The sequence below is a fragment of the Bos javanicus genome, chromosome X, assembly GCF_032452875.1.
Source record: "Bos javanicus breed banteng chromosome X, ARS-OSU_banteng_1.0, whole genome shotgun sequence".
Lineage (NCBI taxonomy): Eukaryota > Metazoa > Chordata > Mammalia > Artiodactyla > Bovidae > Bos > Bos javanicus.
The window spans coordinates 87,019,445-87,046,946 of NC_083897.1; the positions used below are offsets into that span (position 1 = coordinate 87,019,445).

The following is a 27,502-nucleotide window of genomic DNA, read 5'->3' on the forward strand; positions in this document are numbered from 1 at the left end:
TAGTCTAGTTAATGTCCATCACCACACATAGTTACATAGTTTTTTTCTTATGATGAGAACTTTTAAAATCCACTTTCTTAATAACTTTAAAGTATATGGGAATTCCTTGATGGTCCAGTGGTTAGGACTCAGTATTTTCACTGCTGAGGTCCCAGGTTCAATGCCTGGGTAGGTAACTAACATCCCACAAGCCGTGTGACATGGTCATTGTGTGTGTGTATGTGTGTGTATACACACACAATATAGTATTATTAACTTTAGTCACCATGCTGTACATTACATCTCCATGACTTATTTATTTTATAACTGGAAGTTTATACCTTTTGACCCCCTTCACCCGTTTCAACCTCTGCCCCCTGTACCCTCTGCTTCTGGCAACCACTAGTCTGTTCTTTGCATCTGTGAGTTCATGGGTTTTAGGAGGGGAGTAGAGGGCTTGATTTCACATATAACTGAGATTATACAGTGTTTGTCTTTCTCTTTCTGACTTACTTCACTTAACATAATGCCTTCAAGTTCCATCCAGGTTGTCACAAATGGCAGTCTCATTCTTTTTTTATGATTGAATAGTAATTCCTTGGATACTATATTTGCTTTATCCGTTTATCCATGGATGAACACATAGTTATTTCCATATCTTGGATATTGTAAATAACGCTGCAGTGAACATGGGAGTACAGATATCTTTTTGAGTTACTGTTTTCATTTCCTTTGGGTAAATACCCAAGATTGGAATTGCTAGATCGTATGGTAGTTCTATGTTTAACTTTTTAAGGAGCCCCCATCCCATTTTCCATAGTGGCTTCACCAATTTACATTCCCACCATTCTTGGGTGACAAGGAGAGGCATTTTGCCATACTGGATTTCTGCTGTCATCTGTCTAAAGTCCACAAACATGACGGCAAAGATGAAGTTATCAAAAACATGCCTTTGAAGAAGATGGTGGAGAGAATTCGAATTCACAAGTTCCAGATTCTAAATAACAAGGTAATCACTACCTTGGACAAGTACTTGAAACTGAGCAATGGGGAGAATGTGGCCTTTGAGTATGTTCACCTCTCTCAGTCACCCACCCAACAGTCCCTGGTCATCAGTTAAAAGCATGTATATCACCTGTTTTGAAGAATCCATTACCAACTACATTTATTAAATATAAGGGAATGTTTTTCTTTCTATAAATTGTTTAGTGATATTTTTAGGGACTATTTTCAGTATTCTTGTGCCAGTTAAAGTGGGGTGCTTTTGAATCTAAAAACTTAATTTTATAAAGTTGACTTTCCTAGATTAAAATTGTATATGCTTTTGATAATTGGAAATTCTGAGAATATTCAGAAGACTAAGATCATGGCATCTGGTCCCATCACTTCATGGCAAATAGATGAGGAAACAATGGAAACAGTGACAGACTATTTTGGAGGGCTCCAAAATCACTGCAGATGGTGACTGCGGCCATGAAATTAAAAGAGTTGCTCCTTGGAAGAAAAGTTATGACCAACCTAGACACCATATTAAAAAGCAGAGACATTACTTTGCCAACAAAAGTCCATCTAGTCAAAGCTATGGTTTTCCCAGTAGTCATGTATGGATGTGAGAGTTGGACTATAAAGAAAGCTGAGCACCGAATAATTGATGCTTTTGAAGTGTGGTGTTGGAGAAGACTCTTGAGAGTCCCCTGGACTGCAAGGAGATCCAACCAGTCAATCGTAAAGGAAATCAATCCTGAATATTCATTAGAAGGACTGATGCTGAAGCTGAAGCTCCAATACTTCGGCCACCTGCTGCGAAGAGCTGACTCATTTGAAAAGACCCTGATGCTTCCAAAGATTAAAGGCAGGAGGAGAAAGGGATGACAGAGGATGAGATGGTTGGATAGCATCACCGACTCAATGGACATGAGTTTGAGTAAACTCTGGGAGTTGGTGATGGACAAGGAGGCCTGGTGTCCTGCAGTCCATGGGGTCTCAAAGAGTCGGACATGACTGAGCAGCTGAACTGAACTGAGAATATTGGCTGCTAATTGTTGCCTTCACATTCTTACAGAATTATTTTTCATTTTCCTCTGGAATATTCCAACAGCTAGCTGTGTCATAAGATACTGCTGAAATCATCCAGTTATCCTTTAGCAAAGGATCAGTAATGTTTAGAGAAAGATTCGTGGACTTAAACAAGAAACTTTATGCCAGTGAATTGATTTAGAATCCTTTACCGATTAGCATTAATCATAATGATTAAGTATTTAGCTTTTGTTTATGGATTTTTCTGATGGGGTTTTGTGAATAACCTTAGCTAAGTAATTCTTCCCTCCCCTTTTGTGTGTCAGTGTTTCAGAAAATAGTGAACTTGATTCCTCTGCCATCCCTAAATCCAGTTGTGACAAAATCTAATTTGTGGGCTGTGATTTAAAGGTTACAGAAATAAAACTGCTGCTGCTGCTGCTAAGTCACTTCAGTCATGCCCAACTCTGTGCGACCCCATAGACGGCAGCCCACCAGGCTCGTCCATCCCTGGGATTCTCCAGGCAAGAGTACTGGAGTAGGGTGCTATTGCCTTCTCCTGAAATAAAACTAATAAAACCTAAAAAGTAAAAAAAAACTTCCCCTATCTTCTTTTTAATGACTATCTAGTATTTCATTGTAAGAATGTATTGTAACATATTTAACTAGTTCCTAGTCCCAACATTTCATTGCTACATTTTTAATTGCATTTCTAATTTTAATTACATTTTAATGTACATGTAAGTACATCCCTAAGAAAACTTTCTGCAGTATAGAAGAATGAGTATATAGGATATATATATATATATATATATATATATACACACACATATATGTATATATGGATTTCCCTGGTGGCTCAGATGGTAAAGTGTCTACCTACAATGTGGGAGACTGGGGTTTGACCCCTGGATCAGGAAGATCCCCTGGAGAAGGAAATGGCAACCCACTCCAGTATCTTGCCTGGAAAATCCCATGGACAGAGAAGCATGGTAGGCTACTGTACATGTGGTCGCAAAGAGTCAGACACAACTGAGCGACTTCACTTCACTTATATACCTATAAGGTATATAGGCTTCTTTACATTTTGTGCTCTGCAACAAGAGAAGCTACTGCAGTGAAAGTTGCACCAACTTCCACCCCCACCAGGTGTTTCTTGGAGTGTCTGTTTCTTAGACTTTCAGCAACAATTTTCAGCAATTTTTCTATTTTTTTTCAATGTGGCTAGTATGATGGATGGAAAATCCTTTTCCCAACACCATTGCCCTCTCTGACCCTACAGTTCATCTCAGACAGTGAATAATTTCTGCAAACCTCAGGTTGTGGTAACCAGATGCCAAGATGAAATTCACTTCTTAGTCCTTCTTCAATGCACCTGTATTTGCAAAGTGTCATTTCTGTGATTCTTTTGAAAGACTAGACATGTTTTGAAATCTAAATGATCATCCTGGTCTACCCTGATGGTAGACCTACCCTGATGGTCCAGTGGTTAAGAATTCACCTTGCAATGCAGGGGATACGGGTTCAATCCCTGGTCCGGGAAGATCCCGCATGCCATGGAGCAGCTAAGCCCATGCACCACAACTACAGAGCCTACATTCTGGAACCCACAGGCCACAACTACTGGGCCCATGTGCTACAAGTACGAAGCCCATACGCCCTAAACCCTGTTCTCTGCAACAAGAGAAGCCACTGCAATGAGAGGCCCATGCACCGCAACTAGAGAGTAGCTCCTGCTTGCCTCAACTAGAGAAAGCCTATGTTCACTCACAAAGACCCAGCACAGCCAAAGATAAATAAATAAATAAATATTTTTAAATGTCATCCCTTTATAAAACCACACTTACACAGGCTGTCAAGTTGTAGCAAGCTTCTTATTAAGCTGACCTTCCACTACTGCTACAGGGGATTGTACTCAGTGACTTGAACTTCAGCTATTTCGGGACACTATCACTGGGGAACTGAGGCTGCTTTTAAATAAGATTGAACTCTATACACTTTCACTGTATTCCTGAGAGCCTTCTTTATTGTGTGGGGCAGGAGTGGCAGGCAGAAGTGCCTATTACATTGTTGAGGCAGGATTCAGAGGGGTTTTTCAAAGAAGCTTTTTTTAGTCTGGGCAGGGATTTGTTTCCCATGAATACAAATGGAATATAAATAGTTGGGGGTTATGCTTTTAAAAAACATTTATAAGCAGCTGGCTTAAAATTCCTCAGTACTTCTTTTCTCAGCTCTCAGCATAAGCAGCACAGGAAAGACTGAAACTAAAAAAAGCCAAATGGGCCTTCCTTTTATGTGTCCAGTCAAAAAAGGTGGTTAATAAATGAACTTCTGTCTCCATGGGTCTTCTGGCCCCTCATCCTCTCGCTTCATAGTGGAATCCAAGGAAATTGCTCTACTGAAAGAACTAAGGACTTCCCTGGGGTCCAGTGGTTAAGACTGCATGCTACCAATGCTAGGGGCATGAGTTTGATTCCTGATTGGGAAATTAAGAGCCCACACACCACCATGGTATGCCCCCCTCCCCCCAAAAGTTTCTGCTCAGGTGCAATATTAAAAAAAAAAAAAAAAACAGTAGGAACTAAGAAAAAGTGCTGGCCCAAGTTCAAAAGCACAGAGAAGTGGAGAACTATTGGAGAACTGAACAGGAAGCAGTTTCAGTTGGAGAAAAGTTACCAAGCTCAGTGATGTCTTCATGGGAACAGGAAGCCTTCAGCTCTGCTCCAGCCCACAGGTGCCAAGCCAGCGGCATCTGGCCTTCTGCACATGAGAGGCCGTCATGCTGGGTGCTGAAAAGATGTCAGAGAAGCAGCTGATAGTGAATGTTTTGAAATTTTGGGGTTAAGAGGCTGTGGACGACAACCACCCTGTTTGACTTCAGTGATCACCAGAGCGAGCAGATTCCCCTCCCCTGGAATGCATGCAGCAGGGGGATGGGCTGTAGAGTCACATTCCAAAGATAACCACTGAGGTAGACCTTTTTTGCCATGTGCCATGGGGGAATCTTAGTTCCCTGACCAGGGATCAAACCTGTGCCCCCCTCAGTGGAAGTGCAGAGTCCTAACCACTGGACTACCTGGGAAGTCCATGTGCTAAGTTGCTTCAGTCGTGCCTGACTCTTTGGGACTACATGGACTGTATCCTGCCAGGCTTCTCTGTCCATGGGATTCTCTAGGCAAGAATACTGAAGTGGGTCGCAGTGCCTTCCTCCAGGGATCTTCCTGACCCAGGGATCAAATCCACGTCTCTTATGTCTCCTGCTTTGGCAAGCGGGTTCTTTACCACTAGTGCCACCTGGGAAATCCTGGGAAGTCTGTAGACTTATTTTTTACTCGTGGAATGGAAGCCCTTTCTGTTAAAATGTTAACCTTCAGGCAGCAGCATTAGAAGGAGACCCGGAAGGCACAGGAGTGTTGTGAGGACACAGAGAGATCTCTGGGCCCTGATAGCAAGAAACCCCAAATCTGGCCTGAAATCCAAATGCATAGAGGGCTGGCGTGGACAGATTAATATTGCGTGATTAAGATGGTTTGGTCTTGGTAACCAGCAGGCTGGAAACAAAGAAACCAGCTTAACTGAAAGGCTGAAATAGAGCATTACAAAAGCATTTGTAAAGTATGGGGAGCAGGTTGGGGCTGGAGACTGAGTTCTTCTGTAAAGATTATGGATTGGGAAAAGTTATGAGCAGCCTCCTGCAAACTAGGTTGAAGCAGTCCTGACATACATACAGCTCAGGTGAACATCAAGGAAAAATGTCTCAGGGATTTGAGGGTCACTTTGCCCATGACTGAGACCAGACATTGCCAAAAAGGACTCATTACTGCCTTAGAGAGTTTATGAGAACAGCAAGCCAAAAACACTAACATCAAGATAATGTTTTAAAAATAGGACTTCCTTTCAAACAGCCTAGAACTGGCGTATGTTAAATATACAGATTTTAGAAGCAATAAAATAGATGCTCTCCCTTCCTCTAATAAAGGATTATCAATAACAAGGATGCAAGAAAGGAAAACAATATATATTTCAGGTTCTGCAAACAATAAAAAAGTTAAACTTTGTTGCCTTTTTGTCCATTCCACTCCCCACCCCATCCCCCAAGCTGGGGATTGCCAAGGGGACCATTTTGCAAAAAAGGAGATGGTTGGCTAAAAATAAACACACATGGCCCTCCCAAAGAACAACAAAACTCCCAGCATTATTAAATGCCTTTTAGATTTGTTTTTATTTCTCCACAGTCAAAGGGGAAGATAAATTATTTTGAGCTCAGGAAAAATCCATCTCCTGCTCCTAAGTATGGCAATCTCTGGCAAGCCTGTGGGCCCAGGAGAGGAGAATGTCCTTTGGGAGTGAACCTACACTTGGTCATGGCACCATTTTATCCCCACTAGACTGTAGATAGTTCTAGGAAAGGGTGGTGCCTTGATGTCTCAGAAGGGAGATAGAACCAGAAGTGATGGGCTAGACTTGGGCTGACCCAAAGACTCTGTACTCTGACTAGCTATTCTAACATGTGAATCCTGAAGCTGATGTTGGGGGCAGCCCTAGCGCCCCCCACTCCATTGACTTATAGCCTTGTAGGGGCTAAAGGGCTGCCTAAATGACAGGTCCAAGCTCTGGGTACTTCCTAGCCCCTGCCACCCCTACTTGGTAGATGGCAAATATCTGCAACTGGGCAGTCAAATAGATAGTATAAAATACTGACTCCTGTTCCTTTATTTAAGTTGGGGATGACTTGACTCACAAAAGCAATTATGTATGCTAATTAAAATTGTGCCTCAGAGCAGCTCAAAGGAAAGGAAAATCCCAAGTCAACAAGGCAAACTCACCTCTTCCCAAGTTTTATTAATGCTGGTTTGGAGTACATTCCTTTTGTTCTGAAGTGAGCTAAAAAAATTTGGGTAATTTTTAGCCGGTAGTGGGTATGATAAAAGTGGAAATAAAATATAAAATTAAAAGAAATAAAAGAAAATAAAAGAAATAAAAGACAAAATTATTTTATTCTCATAATGACCATTTCATTTCTGCACTGGCTGACTCTGGGGTTTGGCTAATGAATCACATGGAATGAGGTTTTACTCTGAATTCTGGAGTAGAGAAGTGAGTCCTCTTCTCCCACTGGGAGTAGTGAGGGGTAGGGGTGTGGCTCAGCTTTGGACATGGGCTGGTGGCTTCTCCCCTAGTTTCTCCCTTTACTCCCCAGGCAAGAGTTTTGTTTGTTCATGGCTTTTTGTTTGTTTGTTTAAAAAAAAAAGTCTCTGTTTTCACCTGAAGGGAGAGTTTATTAAGTAGGAACTGAATTATTGACTAATGCAGATAGACTGGTGCCCCCTGCCACTGCCACTTAATTTTTCAGATTAAAAGTTTGGAAATGATTTATAGCATGTATACTGCTTAAAGTACTTTTCTAGGCTGTTTAAGGGGGGGTTGCTTTATATTAGCAAACTCAATGTTTCCTATTCCATTTTGCTTCACAATCACAGAGAGAGAATGCTTGCACTTTGACATAGCTGGTATTTCAAGTATTATTTTAACATTATCCCTAGGCAGCTCCCTTAAAAAAAAAAAAAAAAAAAAAGACAACTTAATGGCTGTATTGTCACAAACATTGTCAGTCATTTCCCTTTTCCTTGGCACTGCATCTCACCGATTTGAGGTGAAAACAGGAAGGTGAAGAAAGCTTAACCCAGGTTAACAGATAAGCTTAGATGGTAACATCACCCACAGGCTACGGTTCCAGAATAGGATTTCGGAAGATGACCCCCCCCCACCCCACCCCGCTCAAGAACCTTTTGCCCTTGAAAAGGAGGCTGAAGGCCTATCCTCGGCCCATTTGTTCTGCAGGTCTGGGAGGAAGGCTATTACAATAGGCTGGAAAATAATTCCCCTGTGATAACAGGATGGGTTGAATACCCGGAAACCTCAGCTCCCTCAGCCCAAGTGCCAAGTCCCGGCACTGACGTCTTTAGCATCTGTGAAGTGGCTTCTGGTGGGGAACATGGGGCAACTAACTGGCACAAGTGTGTAGGCAGGGACAGGCGAAACCAAGAAAAACTGGAAGGAAAGAAGGGCGAAGAGAACTAGTGCAATTCAAGGAAGGGAGGGAGGTGCCCATGCAGGTTGGCAGAGCCACTGGGGACACCCAGGCCTACCTAACGTGAAATGGGCCAAGAAGGCCAGAGAGAGGCAAATTCATTTGGCCGAATCTTCTGTTGTCAACCTTGAAAGCCAGCAGGAAATTATTTCTTCCTCCTCCCCATCCCAGCTTCGAAGGTTGAAAAAAGTATGATTAAAATGCTAGGAGTGTTTTCCTGAGTTGTTCCACCGAGGGAGCCTCAGCCAAGCCAACTGCAAGCAATTGCAGCCTGGAATGAAAATTTCCCTTTAATGGCAGTGAGGCTGTTAGTAGGTCAACCAGCTGTATTTAGGGCCTGGCTGGTCACTTAAATACTCAAGGGAACTGTAGCAAAGGAGATAAAATAACCCAATTCATGGGAGTATGACTTTCTATCTTTAAGTGAACAGTCTGTTTTTTAACAGTGCAAGTGAATTTGTGAATTAATTTGAGTATTAGGGAATGACAACACTTCAGTGCCACATATTAAAAGAACCATTTGTAGATGCATCACAAAACAATATATAGAAGTCTCTGTGATTCTGGAAATTAATTTCACTAAGATAGTTTTTTAAATTATCTATTCTTTCTTATCATAGGTCTTTAAATAGTTTTGACTTAGGAGTGACCAGAAGGGTCTACAGCATTTCAGGTGGTTCAGGCAGTAGCAAACATTCTCCCCAGATGCTGAGCAAGAAGAAATCATTTTGATCAAGAAATATAGTACCTTAAAATTTAACTCTACATGATTAAACATCTAGCAGTTGGGAAAAAGGGCAAAGCTATATTCTTGGCAACTGTAACTGGCTGATAACCTGAGAGTTCAGTTTTAAACTGTGCACAAAAACTTGAATACTTCATCGCTCTAAATAAATCAGTCCCTATAGTATTAAGAAGAGTGGGGTCTGGAGTTAAATTCTTAATCCTATATCTAAAGGATTTAAGAATTTGGGGGAACATCACACTAAGAATTCATGGAAATGTTTGTTTTAAACACATCCAAAAAGTAATGAAAAATGGTAGGAAATTAACTGAGAGTTTTTATAGGATCTACTTGGAGGTGAAGTCAGAACTGTAAGGTATTTGAGCCACCCTGTTCTGGTGCAGTAACATTTAGAAATTGAGACCAAACCCAGAAGATGGGAATCCATTTCCAGTGTAAAGAAAGGGCCTGGTGGGGTTGCTGCCTGTGCCCTGTCTGGCTCAGCAGGACTTCAGAACTGTTCTTCAAAGACCCCAGAAGCAGTAATATATCTTTGAGGGCACCTATCTCTTCTCTATGGGTTTCCTAGGTAGCGCAGTAGTAAAGAATCCACCTGCCAATGCAGGAGATGCAGGAAATGTGGGTTCGATCCCTGAGTCAGGAAGATCCCCTGGAGTAGGAAATGGCAACCCACTCTAGTATTCTTTCCTGGAGAATCCCATGGGCAGAGGAGCCTGGTGGGCTACGGAGTTGCAGAGTCAGACACAACTGAGCACACACACACACGTCTCTCTCTCCTCCCACCTTGTAATGCTGGGCGATGTTATAAAAAATCTGAACTTATGAAAAGCAGCTTTTCAGGCAGATTTTTTTAAAAAATCTTTAAATAAGGTTTTTAATAAAAGGACTTAAAGAGTACTTATGGGTCTGGAGGTTGGACTAATAGCATCTCTATAAATGTCTGTCAAGACATGGGCTCTGATCAGGCAACATTTAGCACTTAGTTGGTTATAGACAGACAGCCACCCTGAGTTACTGCCAGGTTGTTCACAGATCTTTAAAATGACCCCAATGGAGAGCTAAACTCATTGCATAAAGAGTGATTGCGGAAAGCTTTTTATTTTGAAATAAGTATAGATTCATGGAAAGTTGCAAAAATAGTACAGAGAGATAGAGTGTACCCTTCACCCAGCTTTTCCCAAAGGTAATGTCTTACACATCTTAGATGTAGATCAATATCAACACTAGGAGATTGACATTGGTATAATCTACAGGCCTTAGGCAGTTTTCAACAGTTTTTACATTCACTCATTTTGTGTGTATTTATGTGTATAGATTTGTCCAATTTTATCACATATGTGTAAATACTATCACAATCAAGATACAGAATGGTTCCATCAGCAAAAAGAAACTCTCTTATGCTACCCATTTATAGTCACATACCTCACCTTACTTTCCCTGGCAAACACTAATCTGTTCCCCATCTCTGCAAATGTATTATTTCAAGAATGTTATAATATATAATATTATATGATTATAATATATATAATCACATATATTCATGATATATAATACTCGTTATATAAATATATATAATATTCATTATATAAACATATAATATTAAATGATTATAATTATATATATAATATATAAATATAGTAACATATAATATTATTATATATTAATATATAATTACTGTATATATTATATAATATATAAATATATTATACAGTTATAATTATATATTATATAATTATATAATATATAATATACATTGTATAAATATACATAATTGTGTAATGTATAATATAATATACATTATATTATAATCACATAATATATAACCTTTTGAGATTGTCTGTTTTCATTGAGCATAATTCTCTAGAGATCTATCCAGGTTTTTGCATGTCATCAATGTGCTAAGTCACTTCAGTCATGTCTGATTCTTGTGACCCTATGGACTGTAGCCTGCCAGGCTCCTCTGTCCATGGGATTCTCCAGGCAAGAATGCTGGAGTGGGCTGCCATGCCCTCCTCCAGGGGAATCTTCCCCACCCAGGGGTTGAACCTGTGTCTCCTGTTGCTCCTACACTGCAGCCAATTTTTTTTTTTTTTTTAGGAAACTATTTGATTTTAAAAAAATTAATTTATCTATTTTAATTTGAGGCTAATTACAATATTGTGGTGGGTTTCGCCATACATCAACATGAATCAGCCATGGGTGTACATGTGTGTCACACCATCCTGAACCCCCTTCCACTTCCCTCCACACCCCATCCCTCTGGGTTGTCCTAGAACACTGGCTTTGAGTGCCCTGCTTCATGCATCAAACTTGCACTGGTCATTTGTTTCACAGATGGTAGTATACATGTTTCAATGCTATTCTCTCAAATCATCCCACCCTCACCTTCTCCCACAGAGTCCAAAAGTCTATTCTTTACATGTGTGTCTCTCTTGCTGTCTTGCATATAGGTTCATCATTATCATCTTTATAAATTCCATATATATGCATTAATATACTGTATTGGTGTTTTTCCTTCTGACTTACTTTACTCTGTGTAATAGGCTCCAGTTTCATCCACCTCATTAGAACTCACTCAAATGTGTTCTTTTTTATAGCTGAGTGATATTCCATTGTGTATATGTACCACAGCTTTCTTATCCATTCGTCTGCCAATGGACATCTAGGTTACTTCCATGTCCTAGCTATTGTAAACAGTGTTGGGATGAACACTGGGGTACACGTGTCTCTTTCAAGTCTAGTTTCCTCAGTGTGTATGCCAAGCAGTGGGATTGCTGTGTCATATGGCAGTTCTATTTCCAGTTTTTAAAGGAATCTCCACACTGTTCTCCATAGTAGCTGTACCAGTTTGCATTCCCACCAACAGTGTAAGAGGGTTCCCTTTCCTCCACACCCTCTCCAGAATTTATTGTCTGTAGGCTTTTTGATGGCAGCCATTCTGACCGGAATGAGATGGTACTTCATTGTGGTTTTGATTTCCATCTCTGATAATAAATGATGTTGAGCATCTTTTAATATGTTTGTTAGCTATCTGTATGTCTTCTTTGGAGAAATGTCTGTTTAGTTCTTTGAGCCATTTTTTTGATTGGGTCATTTATTTTTCTAGTATTGAGTGCAGCTGAATTTTTTACTGCTGAACCATTGATTCATTCCTTTTCATTGGTGAGTAGTGTTCCATAATATGAATGTACCACAATTTGTTTAACCATTAACCCATTTGAAGGACATTTGGATTGTTTCCAGTTTGGGACTATTACAGATAAAGCTGCTATGAATATTTGTGTATAGGTTTTTATGTGGATGTAAAATTTCATTTCTCTGTGATGAATGCCCAGAAGTGCAATTGCTGGATTGTGTGGTATATGTATGTTTAGTTTTATAAGACACTACCAAAAAGAATATGAAACTACCAAACTGTTTTTCAGGGTGGTTGTACCATTTTACATTCTCATCAGCAATCTTTGAGAGGGAAATTTGTTGCAGCCTCATCAGCATTTGGTATTTGTCTTGTCACTATGTTGCATTTTAGCTGTTCTAATAAGTATGAAGTGGTATGTCAGGGTGGTTTTAATTTCTGTTTTCCTGGTGGCTAGCGATGCTGAACATCTTTTCATGTGCTTATTTGCCATCCATGTATTCTCTCTGGAAAAATGTTGATTCAGATGTTTTGCCCATTTACTAACTGGATTGTTTTTTACTCTTGAATTTTGAGAGTCATTTGTATATTCTAGATAAAAGGCCTTTGTCAGATATGTGGTTGCAAATATTTTCTCTCAGACTGTATCTTTTTTTTTTAATCTTCTTAACCAGATCTTTTGCAAAAGCAGAAGTTAAAAAATTTTGATGAGATCCAATTTATCATTTTTTCTTTTGTGTATTGTACATTTGACGTAATGTCTAAGAACTCTGCCTAGCCCTGGGGCCCTGAGGATTTCCTCCTGTTTTCTTGTGTGAGTTTTATATATTTTTTATTTTGCCATTCCTCATAAATTTTAGGATAAGCTTATCTATATCAACATTTAATTCTGATTTATTTTGAGTTAATTTTTGTATAAAGTATGATGTTCAAGTCAAGGTTTTTTTGTTATTTTGTTTTGCCTACGGATGTCTAAGTGCTTTTGCACCATTTGTTGAAAAGACTGTCTGTCCTTCAATGAATTGCTTTTGCACGTTTGTCAAAATTTAGTTGGCCATACACATATATATGTCTGTGTATGGGCTTTTTTTCCCTCACTGAACTATCTGGCCCTCACCAGCATTACATGTGATTAATATAGTTAAATATAGCTTAGTATTGAATAGAGTGATTATTCCTACTTTGCTAGCTTGCTAAGTCACTTCAGTTGTGTCTGACTCTGCAACCCTATGGACTGGAGCCTGCCAGGCTCCTCTGTCCATGGGACTCTCCAGACAAGGATGCTGGAGTGGGTTGCTGTGACCTCCTCCAGGGGATCTTCCCGACACAGGGATTGAACCCATGTCTCTTGCATCTACCTGCATTGACAGGTGGGTTCTTTATTGTTAGCACCACCTGGGAAGCCCTATTCCTACTTTATTCTTTTCCAAAAAGGTTTTAGCTATTCTGATTTCTTTGCCTTTCCATGTAAATTTTAGAATAAGCTTCTCTATATGTGTAAAAGTCATTGATAGAATTTGATAGGAATATTATTAAACCTATAAATCAATTTCAGGAAAAACGACATCTTTACTTGAATCTTCCAATCCACAAACATAGTTATATATCTCTATTGATTTAGATCTTGTTTGATTTCTTTTCTTGGTGTTTTGTAGTTTTTAGCATACAAGTCCTTCAGTTCTTTGGTTAGATTTATACCTAAGTATTTAATTTGAATGATTATAAATGAGTATTAAAATTTGCTCTAAAAATGTTCATTTCTAGTATATATAAATACAATTGATTTTTTAATATTGAGTTTGTAACCTGCAAATTTGCTGAATTCATTAGTTCCAGGAGTTTGTTTTGTTCATTCCTTGGAATTTTCTATGTACATAATCATATAATCACAAATAGGGGCAGTTTTATTCCTTTCCAAAAACATGGTTTTTCTTTTTCTTGCCTTATTTAATTGGCTAGAACGTCTAGCATTATGTTGAATATGCATGTTAAGTGCAGATCCCTTTGTGTTCTTCCCAATCTTAAGGGGAAAATATTCAATTTTTGCCTATAAGTAATGAGGTTAGATGTAGGTTTATGTAGATTTAAAAAAAAATTAAGTTGAGGAAGTTCTCTATCTGTAGTTTACTGAGAATTTTTATCATGAAAGGGTGTTAAATTTAGTCAATGTGTTAAATTTGTAAGTTTCTTGAGGTGGGTGCTCTGATGATTGGTTTGAGACCTTTCCTTTTATCTAATATAAGCATCTAATACTGTAAATTTCCCTATCAGTACTGCTTTGGCATGTGTCACAAATTTTGGTGTGTTGCATTTTCATTTAATATATTTTTGTTAACTTCCCATGGACTATTTAGAAATATATTCCTTAATTTCCAACGTCTGGAGAATTTCCCCCTATATTTCTGCTATAGATTTCTAGTTTGATTGCATCAGGATTAGAGAACACACTCTGTATTGTTATTTCAGTTCCTTTCAATTTGTTCAGGTTTGTTTTATGAACCAGGATATGGTTTGTGTACAGAATGTTTCATATATGTTTAAAAAGAATTTCATATATAATTGGATATATGTTTAAGAAGAACAATGTTTCTACTGTTATTAGGTGGAATGGTGTATAAATGTCAATTCAAACGTTTGATTGATAGTATTGCTTTGTCCTTTTCTATCATTGTTGATTTTCTGTGCAGTAATTCTATCAATTGCTCAGAAAGAGGTATTGAAGTTTCTAACTATAAATTTGGATATGTCTATTTCTCCTTTCTATTTCAGTTTTTGCTTCAAGGAATTTTAAGTTCTGTTGTTTGCTATACACATACACATTTGGGGTTGCTATCATCTTCTTGGTGGGTTGAACATTTTACTAAAGTCTATTTTATCTAATATTAATAAAGCTACTCATTTCTTTTAATTAATATTTGTATGGTTATATTTTTCATCCTTTTACTTTCAATCTACTATATCATATTTGAAATGAATTATATATATATATATTTTATATGAGCATATAGATGGATCATGTTTTTAAAATCATTCTGTTGGTCTTTTTGTATACCGTATTTGTGGGGTTTGACCATTTATATTTAATGTAATTATTGATAGTATAGGGCTTATATTTTCCAGATTCTTTTTCTTTATCAGATCAGATCAGTCACTCAGTTGTGTCTGACTCTTTGCGACCCCATGAATTGCAGCACGCCAGGCCTCCCTGTCCATCATCAACTCCCAGAGTTCACTCAGACTCATGTCCATCAAGTCGATGATGCCATCCAGCCATCTCATCCTCTGTCGTCCCCTTCTCCTCCTGCCCCCAATCCCTCCCAGCATCAGAGTCTTTTCCAAAGAGTCAACTCTTCACATGAGGTGGCCAAAGTACTGGAGTTTCAGCTTTAGCATCATTCCTTCCAAAGAAATCCCAGGGCTGATCTCCTTTAGAATGGTTATTATAAAATATTTAATTCCCTGTGCTATATAGTAGGTCCTTGTTGATTATTTTATATATAGTACTGTGTATAAATCAACTTCCTGATTTATCCCTCCCCTACCCCTTCTCTTTCCCCTTTGGTAACCATAAGTTTGTTTTCTATGTCTGTGGGTCTATTTGTATGTTATTTTTTTTTTAGATTCCACATATAAGGGATATCACTTGATATTTGTCTTTCTTAGGCTTATTTCACTTAGTATGAAAATCTCTAGGTTCATCCATGTTATTGCAAATGGTATTATTTCATCCTTTTTTATGGCTGAGTAATATTCCAGTGTGTGTGTGTGTGTGTGTGTGTGTGTGTGTGTGTGTGTGTGTGTGTGTACACCACATCTTCTTTAGCCATTCATCTGTCAATAGACTTTTAGGTTGCTTCCATGTCTTGGCTATTGTAAATAATGCTGTATTGAACACTGGATCTTTTTAAATTATAGTTTTCTCTGGATATATTATATGCCCAGGAGTGGGATTACAGGATTATATGATAACTCTATTTTTAGTTTTTTTAAGGAACCTCCATACTATTATTCATAGTGGCTGTACCAATTACATTCCCACCAACAAGATAAGAGAGTTCCCTTTTTTCCATATCCTCTTCAGATTTTATTATTTGTACTTTTTGATGATGGCCATTTTGACCATAGTGAGATGATACCTCATTGTAGTTTTGATTTGCATTTTGCTAATAGTGATGTTGAGCATTTTTTCATGTGCCTGTTGGCCATTATATATCTTCTTTGGAGAAATGTCTATTTAGATCTGCTAATTTTTTTGATTGGGTTGTTTGATTTTTTGATATTGAGCTATATGGGCTGTCTGTATATTTTGGAAATTAATCCCTTGTCAGTCACATCATTTACAAATATTTTCTCCAATTCTATTGGATGTGTTTTTGTTTTGTTTATGGTTTGCTTTGCTGTGCAAAAGTGGCTTATTTAGATTACACCTATGTAACTAATCATAACCTGCTGTTCTCAACATTTTACTACCTCAAGTGAAGTGTAGAAATTTTATGTCCATTTATGTTCCATTATCCTGTGCCCTTTATAATTCTCTTGTACTATTTTCTCTGTATATTGAGAACCATGTTATACAGTGTTATAATTTTTGCCTCAACTATCAAACATAATTTTTTAAACTCAAAAGAATAGTCTATTAAATTTACTTGTATTTTATCCTTTTCTTTCTTCATTCTGATGTTTCAAGTTCCTTCTTTTATCATTTCCTTTCTACTGGAAGAACTTCCTTTCACAGTTCTGTTGGCAACAAAATCTAGTTTCCTTCATCTGAGAGTGTCTTTATTTCACCTTATTTCTGAAGGATATCATTAAATATAGAAGTCTGAGTTGACAATTATGTTCTTTCAGCTCTTTAACAATGTGCCACTTCCTTCTGGCTGCCATGGTTTCAGATATGAAATCCACTGACATTCATATCATTGTTTCCATAAATTATGCATTTCTCTCTAGTTGTTTTCAAGATGTTTTTGTCTTTACTTTCCTGAAATTTGATTATGTGTATTTTGGTGTAGATTTCTTTGGGGTTTTGTTGGGGGTTCACCCAGTCTCTTGAATCTGTAGTTTAATGTCTTTTGCCAAATATGGGAAATTTTTAGCCATATTTATCAAATGCTTTTTCAGCCTCAATCTCTTTTTCCCTCTCTTTTTAGAAACTTTAAAAAATGAACAGTAGATAACTTATTGTAATACCACAGGTTTCTGATGCTCTGTTCACCTCTTCTCACTCTATTGACTCTCTTTTGTTCAGATTGGATAGTTTCTATAGTTATGTTTTCAGATTCTCTAATTCTTTATCTGTCATCTCTATTCTACAACTGGGACCATCCAGTGAGCTTTTAAATTTTTTTTAATTTTTATGTATTTATCTTTGGGTCTGTTGGGTCTTTGTTGCTGTTTGAGGGCTTTCTCTAGTTATGGTGAGTAGGAGCTCCTCTAGTTTCAGTGTGCAGACTTCTGATTGCGGTGGCTTCTCCTGGTGCAGAACATAGGCTATAGCGTGCACTGGCTTCAGTAGTTGCAGCATGCAGGCTCAGTAGTTGCATGTCCTGGGCTCCAGAGCATGGGCTCAGTAGTTGTGACTCCTGGACTGTTGTCTCATGGCATGTGGGAACTTCCTAGACCATGGATTGAACCTGTGTCCCTTACATTATCAGGCAGGTTCTTAACCATGGGGCCACCAGAGAAACCCTAAAATTTCGGTTATTGTATTTTACAGTTCTAAATTTTCCATTTTGTCCTCTTTTCATTTTTGTTTTATATTTCTTTACCAGGAATTTTTTTTCAAGTTGTGCTTATTTGGAAGTACTTTTATGATGGTGGCTTAAAATCCTTCTTGGAAAATTTCAGTATCCATGTCATTTCAGTGTTGGCATCTGTCAGGTGTCTTTTCTCACAAGTCAAAATCTCCCTGGCTCTTGGTTTGACAGGTGGTTTTTATTGTATCCTGAACATTATCTGTATATTTGAATATGTTATGAATCTCTGAATTTTATTTAAGTCTTCTATTTTAGCAGGCCTCCACTGACAGTGCACTGGTAGAAGGGGTGCATCACCTGGTTATTGCCAGGTGGGTGGGGTAGTCCAGAAGCCCTGGCTTCCCACCAGGCCTCTGCTGACGAATGTGTGCATGCACGCTAAGTCACTTGTCATGTCCAACTCTCTGCAACTCCATGACTGTAGCCTGCTAGGCTCCTTTGTCCATGGAATTCTCCAAGCAAGAATATTTTCCATGCCCTCTTCTAGATCTCCCCAACCTGGGGACTGAACCTGGGTCTCCCACATTGCAAGCAGATTCTTTACCATCTGAACCACTAGGGAAGCCCTCTACTGACAGGAGGGTTTGTTGTTGTTTTTTTTTTTTTTTTTTTTCCTGAGGTGGTTGGGTTTTGTCTTTCTAGACTGACCCTCTCCCTCTCCTTTGGCTAGAGAAAACAGGCTTTTCATGGGGCCTTTATGGTCTATGGCCATTGACATTTCTGGTCTGCTGGATTCTTCGGCACCCATTTTAGGATATAGAGGAGGCAAAAAGAAAACCCAGGCAACTCATGGCTGTGTTGTTCCACAATTCCCAACATCCCTAATCAGTCTACCTTCTTTTCCCTTTCTTTCAGAGTCTTTTCTTTATTTTATAAATCATGTTTGGGAAGAATTTTAGTTATACTTGGTGGGAGGAATAAGGAGAAATGCCTCTATTCTATCTCACCTAGAACCATAGTCAGCCCATCTGGAAACTGGTTTTTATTAAACTTAATTATACTGAAATTTGACATGCTGGGGCTTTCTTTATGTAAATAACCTGTACTAACAGAATGCTAAGGGTCATTAGGCCTCAAGGCATTTATGAAATCAGCTCTTTCCTAATGCTTAGTATGATTTTTTATTGTACATTTTTAATCATCCTGAAAGTGCTTCTTACCCAAACACTGCATCAGTAGTTTTATTAAGTTTCATCACATTAGAAAATAACATCAATGGCATTACTTCATTTTTTTTAATGGTTGAGTGATATTGCATTTTATATATGTACCATATCTTCTTAATACCATTTGCAACAACATGGATGAACCTAAGGATTATCATACTGATCAAAATAAGACCGAGAAGGAGAAATATCATATGACACCCCTTGTATGTGGAGTCTAAAAAGAAATGATACAAGTGAACTTATAAAACAGAAAGAGACTCACAGACTTAGAGAATGAACTTATGGTTGCCAGGAGGAAGGATGGGGAGAAGGGATAGTTAGGGTTTTTGAGGTGGACATGTACACACTGCTATATTTAAATGGATAACCAACAAGGACCTACTATATAACACATGGAACTTTGCTGAATGTTATGTGGCAACCCAGATGCATGGGGAGTTTGGGCAAGAATGGATACATGTATATGTATAGCTGAGTCCCTCTGCTGTTCACCTGAAACTATCACAATGTTGTTAATAGGCTTTATCCCAAAACAATAAAAATTAAAAAGAATGTCAAATTTGGCACATATCCAGGATCAGAGGAAGAATCACAGGAAAGCCAGAAACTGGTGGCAGAACATGTTCATGCTGCTCCCATAAAGTGATACAGCACTGTGTTTTAGTGAAAGGAAAAAAGCCCAGATCCCACAAAGGTGGGAAGCTGGACACGTTGCTTACATACAGCCTCAGTTTTACAGAACAGCTGATAGTGGTTGGAATGATTGATTTCACACATGAACTGGTACACAAGTGAAAGATGGATGGTTACATAAAGAAAGTGAGGTCGCTCAGTCATGTCCAACTCTTTGTGACCCCATGGACTGTAGCCTACGAAGCTCCTCTGTCTGTGGAATTTTCCAGGCAAGAGTACTGGACTGGGTTGCCATTTTCTTCTCCAGGGGACTTTCCTGACCCAGGGATTGAACCCGGGTCTCCCACATTGCAGTCAGACACTTTACCTTCTGAGCCACCAAGGAAGCCCTGAATGGTTACATGGTTGGTGCCTAAAGATACAGCTTCAGTCCCAGCCCTTACCCCACTCTACCCAGCAGGTCTCAGAAAGTTCTCCTCAACAAGCACTCCACAGCAGCAGCTGCAGAAAGCACAGTCACACTATAAGAGGAGCCCCCATCTTTTTCCTGTCTATCCTCCCCAAACGCCTTTTGGGTCACGAGCAGAAATTATAAATACTGATTCTGTATGGATTTACAGCATTTGATAATGCAGCTTAGGTAAGGAAGATTACAGGTTTCATATTTAAGAGGCCTTATATTGTCAAAGTTCAACAGGCTTTCCATCTGTGGATTTCTGTATTCTGAAGTTCAAACATCCTTTGTTTCTTTCCTTCCAGGTCAGTCACCATAGACCGGGACACTCAGCATGTGGTCCCAGCGTTAGAAGAAGCCACGCTGTGGGGGCAGTCTATCACACTGTCAGAGACTGGGGCTTGACTTGGTACCAACTGCTGTGCAGTTGGAACAGGAATATCATGAGCTGTTAAATAATGACTGACACATTGGTTGAAACGAAGTTTCCAGTAAGGAAGTGACAGTGCAATGCAGATAATTATGGCAATAAAATAGGAAGAGCTTTAGTTCCCAGCCTGACCCTGCCTCTGTTGGAGTCAATTCAACAAGGCATTCTCAGAACAAAGAAAAGATGTGATTTGGTACCATTTCCCATCAGCAGGTGCCTGGACAAATCATCAATGTGAAGACGGGCCAAGTGCAGTCCTGTGTATCTTGATTGAATTACTTAATATTAAATAAAAGATCTGGGTGGTGTATTTTAAAATCTGACTCATCCAGCTCTTCTTCAAATAGCTCCCCTGGCCCCCACCCCTAAATGGATTTTTTAAAAGTAATTTCCTGGGGTGGGAGAACCCTAATGAACTGAAGGAAATGTTTGCTTTTAAATTGTTCTATCTGATGTTTTTGTAATTATACTATTAAATGATTCTGGAGTCACTCTGTTAATGACAAGATTTGTTTTTGCTTTATTTTTCTAGGGAGCAGATTTTATGATATAGTTCAATTGCATGATTTAAGGAGCAGTTAGTCTACATATAGAGGAATACAAGGACTATGAGAGAAACTGTAGGAAGCTCAAGAATCTTAGCAATTCGCCAACCTGTTAAAGATGTTTGCAGGCTGGGAGAAGTCACAGGTTTCAAGTGTTTATTTCAACTCAAAGACACATTTTTAAAGTCTAAAAGTGTTGCTGTGATTTTTTAGATCCAATCTTTAAAAATTTTTTCAAGCATCTAAATTAGTGGTCAGGAAAAGCCTTTTCTGAGAAGACTCTGATAGTAAATAGCTCAGGCTTTATGAGCGCTAGTTGTTCAGTGCCCTTACAACTCAGCTCTGCGTGAAAGCAGTCAGTCACAGACAAAATGAGTGAGTAGAGTGTATGCCAATAAAACTTTATTTACAAAAACAACCAGTAGACTGGATTTGATCTAGGGGCCACTGTAATTTGTCCATCTCTGTTTTAAATGAAGTTGGAGAGGAATAGCTTCCACCCAGAACAGAACCTCTCTGTGTGGGAAAGAAACAAACTAAGAACAGGCCCATACTGCATTCTTCTACTAATGGAAAATACTTTTAAAAGTATGAAACAAGATGAGCTCAGCCAGTTAATCTTTTTATTTTGATTTTTGTTTTAAAAAAAAAAGGAAAGAAAAGAAAAAGGCTTTGAGAAAAATGTGTTAAATATCAGTAAAGGGCAGGAAAACATGTAGCTAGCTTTACAATATCAATCTAAACATATACACAAAGGCAAACATTAAGTAAAATGCTAGGGAGAGGGAACACATTGGGGGCCTAACTCCAGTTTTCTTTATTGCACATAAAGGTTGCTGATAATTCCAAGTCTTCACGTTTTCACAGTTAGACATGTTTTAATATTATTTTATATAACATGTTTATATAACACACTATGTTAATTTTATAAAACCACCAGTTTGCTACTATTGAATGGAAGTAAAAGACAAAAATTTCCCCAATTACAGTATGGAGGCTCTCTATAAAAAATTCCCCTGAAGGTCACAACAGCCCCTATTAAATTCATCCTAGTCTATTTTAAAAACTGCTTTTCAGCTACTAAATGAATCTTGATGGCCTCCCCATTTAATCATTTTAATGGACATAGTAAAACTTCCTAAGTAAGAAATATCAGATGTATTTTATGTAAAAAACAAACCTAAGTGACCCTACTATGAAGTCATACTTTTGAATGAGTGATTTCAGTGACAGATTCCAAACCCATAGACTTAACACCCATATGACAGAAAAACCACCCCATTGCTTCTCCAAAGCTCACAGCTGGAAAACCATAACTAAAGTCGACCCCCAAATGTCCATGCAGTTAAGACACTCACCCACTGACACTGGGATCTTAACTTGTTTGAAGTGCTTTAGACAGCAGATATAGAGTTTTTCATGATGTTTCCAAGTCCTTTTCCATCTGAGTTCCTCCAACACATACAGGCCCACCCAGATAATTTTCCACTGGCCAAAAGTCGAGCTGACCATGACACTTGGTAGTTCTGTGAAGTTTTTTGAAAAGGTGGCTGTCAGGGTAAGAAAGTGACCTCTCCTAAGTGCTCTTGTGTCTGTTGCAGACCTTTTCAAAGGGCAGCAGAACAGGCAGCCCTCCTTGTCGTTTTCTCCAAGGCTCATGTAGCAGAAAACTGGCTGCCTGTGTGTGCCATGTGGGCCGTAGTTAGAGTATACCCTGCTTATAAAAATAAAACATCAAAAACTTTGGTTTTACTCTTTACAACTTCTGCTAGCACTGGCTGACAAATGGGTTTGTTAATTTACAGAAACTTGCTTATGAAACTCAGAACTGGAAGAAAAATGGTTTATTTCTAGGTTTTGTTTTGAAAGGATTGTCAAAGAGCCTACTTGCTTTTCCTCATTAGACACTAGCATTGGTTTCCAGAATACTTCTCTGTACGTTGTTCTTATTAGGTTTTAGAAAGAGGGGAGGTCTTTTCAGGTATCCACATGGTGAAAGCAGCATTCAGGTGGGTTGTTTCTAAACTGTAAGTCTTGGTCACGGAATGCCCTCAATTTACTGTACCTGTATCAGAATGCAGCAATTGACACTGGTGATTCAGACTGTCAGTTAAAAACACAGAAGGGATCAGAATTCAATGACAATATTTGACAGACTAGCTCCTTCACTAACTCATCTACAGAAGCAACATCAAAAAGCAAGCATGAAGCCTGTCAAGTGCCCCATTTCTGAAGCGGAAAAAGAAGTCATATAGTTACTGAATCAGCAAGCTGACTTTCCTGATGCCCTCAGTCCAGGTTCCATTTTATAGCAGATGGGAAAATCAGCTTTCTGATCCACCTCTTAGAGCTCACAATGGGTACCAAGGTAGATTTCCAAGAGGATGACTTCACCCCCAATGAGTTGCTTGTTTGCCCTGCCAGCAATTTCACCTAAGTGCATTAGCAGTGTTTCTACATTTAGAAATCATTTTGTTCACATTAGATAGCTGACATGAAAACATTAACTTCCACTGCGGACAAAGAAAGGGGGAGCTATGATGGGGCTTGGGCATGTGTGCGTGAAACAGACGTCTGTTTTTGAAACAAACATTATTTGTTTGCCCTAGACTGAAATGTTCATGGATAGCTGAGAGAACATTTTTTCAGGTTTTCTACAGAGATATTTGTTGACTGAACCATGGAGGACATTTTCAGGTCTAGAGAACACAGCCTAAAGAACTCCTTGCTGTTTACTTGATGAAACATTTGATGTCACGGTGTGATTTTTGGCTGCAGGACATCAATGGTTGTTTGTCTGGTCACTCCAACAAGTACCCTGATGGCCAGAGTCCATTTAATCACATATGCCCTTCCTATGCCTGTTTCCTAGGAAGAAATACAGCCTTCTTTAAATTCCAAATTTCCTTCTTTAGTTCAATTCTCCTTGTAGTCCTCAAAAAGCGTATGAGAAGGAATTGCAGGTGGTTTTGTCTTTCCTCTGTTGGTGCTATACAAAAGTTTGCATCTCCTTAATTAACCTGCTACTGACACCATTGCCACATGAGACAGCAGATTTATCACAACTTTCCAAGTAATATTGTTACTCTGCTCTAGCAATGAATGGGCCCATTCTTATTTCGAGGAGTCCAGCATGGATGCAGGCATGAGTACAAGCAAAATGTGAAGAAAAAGATCACTTGACTGTGAAAGGGACTATTAATATAATATCAGGTTAAACTGCAAAGATAGCATCTCAGAAACTGTTACATTTGACTAGTCAGCAGTCCATTTAAAACAAAACCCCCTTTCCCCCCCAACAAATGGGAGCAAAGATGACAATTTTTAATCCCCCCATACATACACTCTAGTCACCCATCTCTCCCTCTCATGCTCTAAGATTTTCAAAAGTGACCTTTTCAGTTGTACTTTACAAAGTATGTTCTTGACTTCTGCAAAGATTATTAGCATGAAACTCTCACAACTACGCTCTCTGTATTGCTGATCAACCTGTTTGTTCCACATGACTAACAATTTAAAATGTTCTTTCCTAGACCATTTCTTTAAGGTTCCAAATAGGGTCCACTGCAAGTTCTAGACTAGAGGCTCTCAACCCTAGCTGCACATTAGAATTCTTGAGGATCCACAACAAAACATGGCAGCCAGGCATCAACCTACTGAATCTGAATCTGAGGGTAGGGCCCTGGCTTCAGTATTTGTAAAAACTGGCCAAGTAATCTTAATGTGCAGCCAGGTATGAGAACCTGTGCTCTAGAGCTTTTGACTACTGAAATGCCACCCCCCAACCCAGAACAAACATGTTTCTAAGATGACTTGGGATCACTCTCTCAGGGGAACTTTCTTTAGATGGCTGCTAACCATTACTTAGCAGTTTCGATCTGATTTCTGCCAGACTGGCAGCAAATACTCGGCCTTGAGTGAAGAGGTTTCGGCCTTTGTGGCACATTACTTTTTTGTCACTCAGCATAGGCAGGATACTTCTGAGAGGTGGAAGTTTTCTAATAAGTGAACTCACTTCCCAGGACCCCTGGTAAAGTCAGGATTAATCTCCACATCTTGCAAACAAAAATTAGGACCACAGGTCAGTGACTTAATGATTCACTGAATGAAAAATCTAACCAAATAACTACAAATCTAGCTAACTTTTGGGCTCAGCAGATCTCCATTTACTTATATTTAACCAGGTTAGAATAAAATGTTTGCAGTGGAGAATACAAAGCCCATGGTAGACCATAAAATCAAAATGGACTTTAGATACAAAGGAAAGAAGGGAATAAAAATGATTCATTTATATTATGTTGAATCATATGAAACTGCCATTTCTGTTTTCTTAAATGGTTGAAAATCAGCAATTTCGTATGACTCAGCCTATAATAAATTTTTCCTGGTTTGCACAATTTATCAATTCAAAAACAAAAGTGTCAAACAATGTCTTATTTAAAAAATGTGTCAGCTAAAAAGATTAAATTATTGATTTCATTATGAGTGTCCTAGACTGAACTGGACCAATATTTTGTCTGCTGTAATAAGAAAAATGCCCACATTTTATGAAAGCATTTTTTTTTTTTAGAAATTGGGTTTTCAAATAGGCTATCACTGAAGCATAGGAAGACTTTCTAGCCTAGTTTCTAAGAGTTCTCTCAGTATTTCACTACTACAGGTGTGGACAGGTGAAATAGCTCATCCATAAAGAACCCAAACTTTTGACAAAAACCTAAATTTTAAACCACATTTGCACATTAAGTTGGTACAAGGTTCCCCAGATACCATGAAAATGGCCCTCTTCTACATGGCATTCAATGTCAAGACATTCAGACTCTCAAGCTGTCTACTATAGTCGACAGAACCTTCCAACCTTCCACCAGGTTGAATAATGCTTAACTTTCCATTGACTCATCTCTGATTCCTCATGTGGCCACTGAAATCTCATGCATTTATGAACACAAAATTTGGAATTCTACTCAGTCATTAGAATACTATCTTGTATTTTCTTTGCAGTTAATTTTGTTTGCAGTGAGATTTCTTCCCTCTGAATACTAGCCTGTTGCCTTTTAGGCTTCTTGCTGCTTTCTCTTTCATAGATAAGACTGCATCCCACAAATTGTGGTGTTATTTCTAAAGCCACAGTAGAACCCAATCCTATTCATTATTTCCCAGGCAGTCAGCTCATATGGAATACCTTGAGAACTTACAGATTTTTGCAATGATATCACCATCAGTTTCTAAACAGTTTCTCCTGTCCTCAGATTAGTTAAAAACAACAGTATAACACTATTTTGCCTTTGGTTTCAAACATTCCAGTAACTTCTTACTTATGGAGATTTCCAGAGAAGGAATTGGAATTCATTTCTCCATGTTGAAATGTCCATGGACATATTTTCCAGTCTTCAGTCTAGAAGAAACACAGGGAGTCAAAAAGGGGCAGGAATCCTGATAGGAGGGTGCAGTCACACAACCTCATTGCTGGAGCCTCCAGTCAAATTGCTTTCTCATGTTTTCTGTCCATTTAACACCAGTTTCTCACAGTCCTTGGAGGTCTAATAGCAACTGCCATCCTTCACAGTCTTAGCCTGTTCTCCCCTTGTATGCCTATAGCCAATGAAACCTACACCGCTGTGTCTGGATACAAAGCCTCTCCTGGGAGGAACCCCTACCACCTGCCACACCTTTTTCAGATCTGCAGGTGAATGAATGAAGACAGCGTTAAAGCATGCTATTTGTTTAACTCTGAACAGCGCACTACGTGAAAAAAGTGGGAATAGGTCTGCATTTGCCTTGATTTAGAGACACTTTCACCCCACCAGCTGCATCTTGGCTGAAATTTTAAATAAGATATCTTCAGACCCCAATAAAACAGAAGTGTTAGTTCCATTCAGTCAAGGCCCCATGTCAACATGGGCTTGCAGCCATCCTCACCCCGCCAGTGGGTCCTCCCCAACCCCATCACTCAGGGCTCTGGGCAGGAAGGCGCACATTATCCTCCAGGGGGAACACCAGGCGGGTGCCCCGGCTGGAAACCTTTTGGTCTCCCATTCCTAGGTCTCGTTCCAGCACCTCCTCAGAGCTGCTTTTCATTCTCCGACCACCCTCGAGGCTCATGGAGGCTGTGTGGGAACCTGAGGAGCCGTTCGCAGTCACTGTGCTATCCCCGAAGGTCAAGGTGAGGTCACCCTCGGTCAGGATGAAATCAGAATCTTCCTCTCTCAGCGGCTCTTGGTTCTGAAAAGTGCAGCAAACAACAGCAATATCATCAACCACATCAACCACAAGTGGGAGACCAATATCTTCCCAGGCCAAAGCCAGCCCCAACTCCTTATCTGAAAATGGGGATCATAAACCTGGCCTGCCTTGAGCCCCTAGTGTGATAACTGGGAGTAAACTCTAGAGTGCTAGTCCATGTAAAACTACTGCTGAACCAGGACTTTGAAGACCAGTGAGCAGTTCTGATTTTAAATGCATGATAGCACAGGGACAAAAAGTAACAAAAGGAAAGAAAGGGTGATTAGCCTGGATTTTCAGCCTCTCTTGTGGCTCAGTGGTGAAGAATT

General features: G+C 39.1%; 2 protein-coding genes across 9 annotated transcripts in view; one reads left to right on the forward strand and one right to left on the reverse strand.

Annotated features, from left to right (window-relative positions):
* Positions 1–27,502, forward strand: part of CHST7 (carbohydrate sulfotransferase 7) — a 78,663-nt gene that overhangs the window by 5,984 nt on the left and 45,177 nt on the right. For 3 of the 4 annotated variants that reach the window (XR_009735028.1, XR_009735027.1, XM_061409874.1), the window contains one exon: positions 20,285–21,656. The exons of the other annotated variant lie outside the window; for it this stretch is intronic. The gene's annotated coding sequence lies outside the window, so the exon portion shown is untranslated. Of the gene's footprint in view, positions 1–20,284; positions 21,657–27,502 lie in introns of those variants that run through there. 4 annotated transcript variants of the gene reach the window in all.
* The window catches only part of SLC9A7 (solute carrier family 9 member A7), a 185,961-nt gene continuing 180,019 nt past the window's right edge, over positions 21,561–27,502 (reverse strand). For all 5 annotated transcript variants that reach the window (XM_061409873.1, XM_061409872.1, XM_061409869.1 and 2 more), the window contains one exon: positions 21,561–27,173. In XM_061409873.1, the coding sequence (XP_061265857.1) occupies positions 26,898–27,173 (276 nt within the window). In that variant the 3' untranslated portion in view covers positions 21,561–26,897. The remainder of the gene's footprint in view (positions 27,174–27,502) is intronic.